This window comes from Mus musculus, chromosome 4 (assembly GCF_000001635.26).
Source record: "Mus musculus strain C57BL/6J chromosome 4, GRCm38.p6 C57BL/6J".
NCBI lineage: Eukaryota > Metazoa > Chordata > Mammalia > Rodentia > Muridae > Mus > Mus musculus.
Window position 1 is genome coordinate 155,988,113 of NC_000070.6, and position 4,730 is coordinate 155,992,842.

General features: G+C 50.6%; 1 protein-coding gene across 1 annotated transcript; it reads right to left on the reverse strand.

Annotated features, from left to right (window-relative positions):
- Window positions 1-1,353: 1,353 nt before the first annotated feature.
- B3galt6 (UDP-Gal:betaGal beta 1,3-galactosyltransferase, polypeptide 6) lies at window positions 1,354-4,566 on the reverse strand. The gene has a single exon (NM_080445.4). The coding sequence runs from the start codon at window positions 4,502-4,504 to the stop codon at window positions 3,527-3,529; it is 978 nt and encodes a 325-aa protein (NP_536693.1). The 5' UTR covers window positions 4,505-4,566; the 3' UTR covers window positions 1,354-3,526.
- Between the last annotated feature and the right edge of the window lie 164 nt (window positions 4,567-4,730).

The following is a 4,730-nucleotide window of genomic DNA, read 5'->3' on the forward strand; positions in this document are numbered from 1 at the left end:
CACTGGAAGTTAGCAAGCCCAGAGCTTCAGGAAGTCGCTGATTGGATTCATTGGGTCCCTCCTTCTCCAAGCATATGTAAGGTGTAAGGACTGCCGAAAAACAGTCTCAGACAAGCTGAGCCACATAGAGGAGATAAGGAGGCTGAGCCCAATGGGGCTGGGGGTGGGGGAAGGGCCCTCGGGCCAACTTAACTATGCTTGGAAAGACACTCTCCAACCTGTTGAACTGTCTGTAAGTTTTGCAGTGTACTTCAAATTTTCAGCTTTCATAAACTGTCCTGTGCTGAGGTGAGCTGTTGGTGATGCAGCTGGTTTTGAGTGGTCTGATTACCCAGATATTCCTGTTAAGTAACCCAGTAACTCATTGGTTTACCAAGTTGGATTTTGGAGATATCTTTCACTTTGGTCTGTCACTGTTGTTGTTTGTTTGTTTTTGGTGGGGGAGGCTGGGAGTGAGTAGATGTCTCCCTAGGAACAGTACCACACAACACCCTGAACAAGTGTGGGGTTTATTGTTGTGTGTGTCAGTGGGCACATGTTTGGAGGCTAAATAGAGGTCAACTTTGAGTATTCCTCAGGAGCTGGCCATCTTGTTTTGACACAGGGTCTTGTACTGGGACCTGGGGATTCCTGATAGCCTGGCTGGACATTCTTGTTTCTGCCTCCCCTGGTACTGGGATTTAAAGCCCATATCACTACATCTAGCTTTTTACGTGGGTGCCAAGCGGAGAGATCAAACTATGGACCTCATAATTACATGGTAAGTACTTGACTGACTGAATCATCTCTACAGCTTACATTAGTTGTGGACTTTTGGCATCTGTGCTGTTTTTTGAGCAGTCATCTGGAGCCCTGAGCGTGAGTCTTGGTTGCCACATGGTCCTACATGTTGTTTAGTCTCTTCAAGCTCGTTGTGAAGGACAGAGACCTAACTACTCCTCAAGCAATTCCAAGGTTCATGTGAAACGTCCTAGGTAAAAATGATTGGTATGAAACTTGGTCTTGTTATCAACATCCCTAAAAAACACCAGACCTGTGAGGGCATGGCACCTTTAAGCCCCATTGGATCTCATACTCTACGAACAATGTATACACCAGGCAGTTCATCATCTCTTCAGGAGCTCAGCAGAAAGTGTACTGGGCCTCCTACCTCCTAATCTCACTCAGGACTTGACTGCCTCACGTTATGAACATAGGAGGATCAGTCACTGATAAGGACCTCCTCCTTTCAGAGCCGGGGCTTTAACACTCCAGTCCTGAATATTCTAAAGAAAATAGCCTAGCTGGACATGGTTTAAAATAACAGGGGTGGGGGAAAACAAACAAAAGGAAAAGGAAGAATCCAAACACGTTCAAGTTTACAGCCTGAAATTTTAAAAGCAAATTAATGACAGGCAATCAGGGCATGTCTCTCCGCATCCACAGTTCCCCAGGCAGGAATACCTTCAGGCTATACAGATCAAACAAACAAAAAGTTAATGTAAACTTGGTTTGGTGGTTTATGCCTGTAATCTCAGTAGTCAGGAGATTAGGCAGGGTTGAGTTCAAGTCTAGTCTAGGCTACATAGCTAGACCCTGTCTCATAAAAACAAAACCTCAAACATCAGTCCCATTAAAATAGCAGAGATTGCAACATCATCCAAAGCTGGAGGTCATGGCCAGCTCAGGTTGTCCATTTATCCTGGAGCCACCTTATTATATTTTTCTAAGTATACTCTTAATTTTTTTAAACATTAAAAGGGGATATGTACTACTGTTAAAGTTTGTGTGGTTGGGGTGCTATGCTAGGTAGCAAATATTATTTCCTTAAGAGAGACTCTAGGAAGCCTCAACACAGGTTTGGATCTCTGAAACTTTGCTGAGACACCAGGAATCTGAAGGTCTTTGTGGAAGCTTGTATGGAACATAGTTTAAAAACCATGTTGTGTAACTCAAAGGCCTTCTTGTGTGATTTGAAATAATGCTCGAGTTTGCCACTAGGCAGCTTTGACAAGAGCTACACCTCAGAAGCAAATCCACTGGCAGCCCACCCTGCAGTCCAGAATAGGCCTTGATATGCTAATGAACTAACCTTAAGGTGGCACTGATATGGCCGTGAACCCAAGGAAATGAGAACCCTGGGGATGGCCTGTCAATCGATCATACTGTCAATGTTCCTGTGACAAGGCTTCCATACCCTCCCATGTTGATACCTAAGGGACTTGAGACTCTCTTGGTGGCCCTGGCCTCAGTCACCCCGGAACTTCAGGTGCTGTTACTCCGCCCACTTAAGCCCGCCATTGACTGGCCACATGCTTACACTCTCAAGGACCTCCTTGGAGTCGGCCACAATTGATAACTGAAGGCCTTGACGGTGGGTGGTGGCTGAGAAGTATTCTGAAATGTATTCCCAGAGATCACACGGTGGAACCTGCTTGGTGAGACAGCTGCTTAACTTTTATATTAGCCCGATACTGTAAAGACTGTTGGTGTGAATAAACCACTTTGAAAGACAAACTTTGTGTGGACATTCTGATCCCAAGTGCCTTACAGTCCATACGCTCACACACCCTGAAAAGCTTTAAAAGTCATGTCTGTTCAGAAACAAACACACACACAAAAAGACTGATTTATGTGTAAACCTGAAAGAGAAATGGATAGTTTAAATATTCTTCTATGCTTTAAACACACCCAGAAGTGGGGTTGGCCACTTAGGCTGTTGACAGATTAATCCACAGATACAAAATCTGACACAAGTATTTTCCTTTAGTTAAAAATAAATTAAGACGTGCACTCCCAACTTAAAAAAATTTAAGGGTTTCTCTGCATAGTCCTGGCTATCCTGGACTCACTCTGTAGACCAGGCTGGCCTTGAACCCAGAGATTTGCCTGCCTCTGTAAATTCTTATCTATGCAAGCATACAATATTTATAAATAGGTCTAAGCAAACTGCATTATATTTATCAACCTCTATCCACTGAGACAAAAATTCTAACCTAGTTGACTTGAAAATCAAGTCAAACCTCATACTTGTCCATGACAAAAGATAAAAAACGGGAGACACAACAGAATGGAACTCTGTCTGAACAATACAAAGACAACTTTGACAAGTAACATTTTGAGATGAATTCAACACAGTCTGCAGGTGAGGCTGTGCAGAACAATCAAGATGGGCAGTGAGCTGCAGAGTTTGCAGAATGAGGGCACTCTAAACTCATCAAGTGAGGAGGCCCTTCCCTCACACTCCAGATGGCTGATAGGTGGCATTACATGGTCAGTGTGTGTGCATGTGTGTGTGTGTGTGCGCGCGCGTGCGCGCGCACGCGCTCAGATGCAATCTCCACATTCATAACCAGATGTCCTTGGGTAGGCCTTACACCAGACCACTAATGGCACCCTCAGTGGACTAGACATTGTTAGCTGTCTCTGGCCATCAGTCCCAAGGTCTCAACAGCAATTGGATAAACCAAGCTCAGCCCAGATCATTTATCAGATTGTTCAGGATGCTTGGCCTGTGTCAGGAGAGACCCCGGCACCTGCAGTGACATCAGGGAACGCCCTCCTTGCGCTGGCAGCACTGGGAGGGTGGAGCTGACCAGTCATAGACATAGGAAAGGCGCAACTGCACCTCATGCTTGCACAACCGGCCCTCATGCAGCAACATCTGTTGCTTCTCCAACATGTCCTCTGGGCTTTGCTTGTGTGTCACCAGATACTGATTGTTGCAGCCTCGAGATTTGTACTCCGTGTCGAAGCGTGGGTCGTGCTCCCGTTGCACATCCACTGGTGCCAGCCAGGTGCCCAGCGATACGTCTTCACTGTGCCACGCGCGCAGGTACTCGCGGCTGAGGCGCAGGTAATGCACCAGGTCCGCAGAAAGGACATAGCCACCGCCCAACGCGTAGGGCAGGTAGTAGTCGCAGAGTTGCCAGGCTGCTTCTCGCCAGCGACCTCCCGGCTTGACGCGCCCGCGCCCGGAAAAGAAGCCCCAGTAGAGGCGCCGGCGGCGTGCGGGCTCCCGTGCGCGTAGGTCCACCAGGATAGCGTCCAGGCGCGCAAAGGAGTCGTCGTCCGCCTTGAGCACGAACTCGAAGTCCACGCGCTCATCCAGCCAGGTCAGCATGGCCAGGACCTTGGCCGTGAGGTTCTCGTAGGCGTCGCGCAGGGCGGGCAGCAGCAGCAGGTCCCCGTGCTGCGCCTGCTCGAGCTCAAGAGCGCGCCGCTCCTCCGAGCCTAAGCCGCCAGTGCCCACGGCGAAGCGCGCCCACACGTCCTCGGGTCCGCCACGCCTCTCCGGTGCCAGCCACGTGCTGCGCACTGCGGTGCGGCGCTCGACCGCGCGGGGCGCACTGGCCACCAGCACCGCCAGGAAGGCCTTAGCGCGGGGCCGAGCGGCTCCGGAAGCGGAGGGCGTCTCGCCCTCGGAAGCGCAGCGCGCCAGGTACAACAGAGTGGTGCCGCAGAACGCCAGGCCGCCTAGGCCCAGCGCCACCCGGTGCCGCCAAGCGCGCCGGAATACCTTCATGCTGCGGGCGAGAGGCCGCCGAGGAGCGCAGGCGCGGACGCTGGAAGGCGCCTGCGCGACTCGGACGCTGGAAGGCGCCTGCGCGACTCGGAGGCTGGAAGGCGCCTGCGCGACTCGGAGGCTGGAAGGCGCCTGCGCGACTCGGAGACTGGAAGGCGCCTGCGCGACTCGACTCGGAGACTGGAAGGCGCCTGCGCGACTCGACTCGGAGACTGGAAGGCGCCTG

What these genes read in the sequence shown, in the direction of transcription:
- B3galt6 (NM_080445.4), bottom strand. Translation starts at nt 4,504, where the DNA reads ATGAAGGTATTCCGGCGCGCTTGGCGGCACCGGGTGGCGCTGGGCCTA.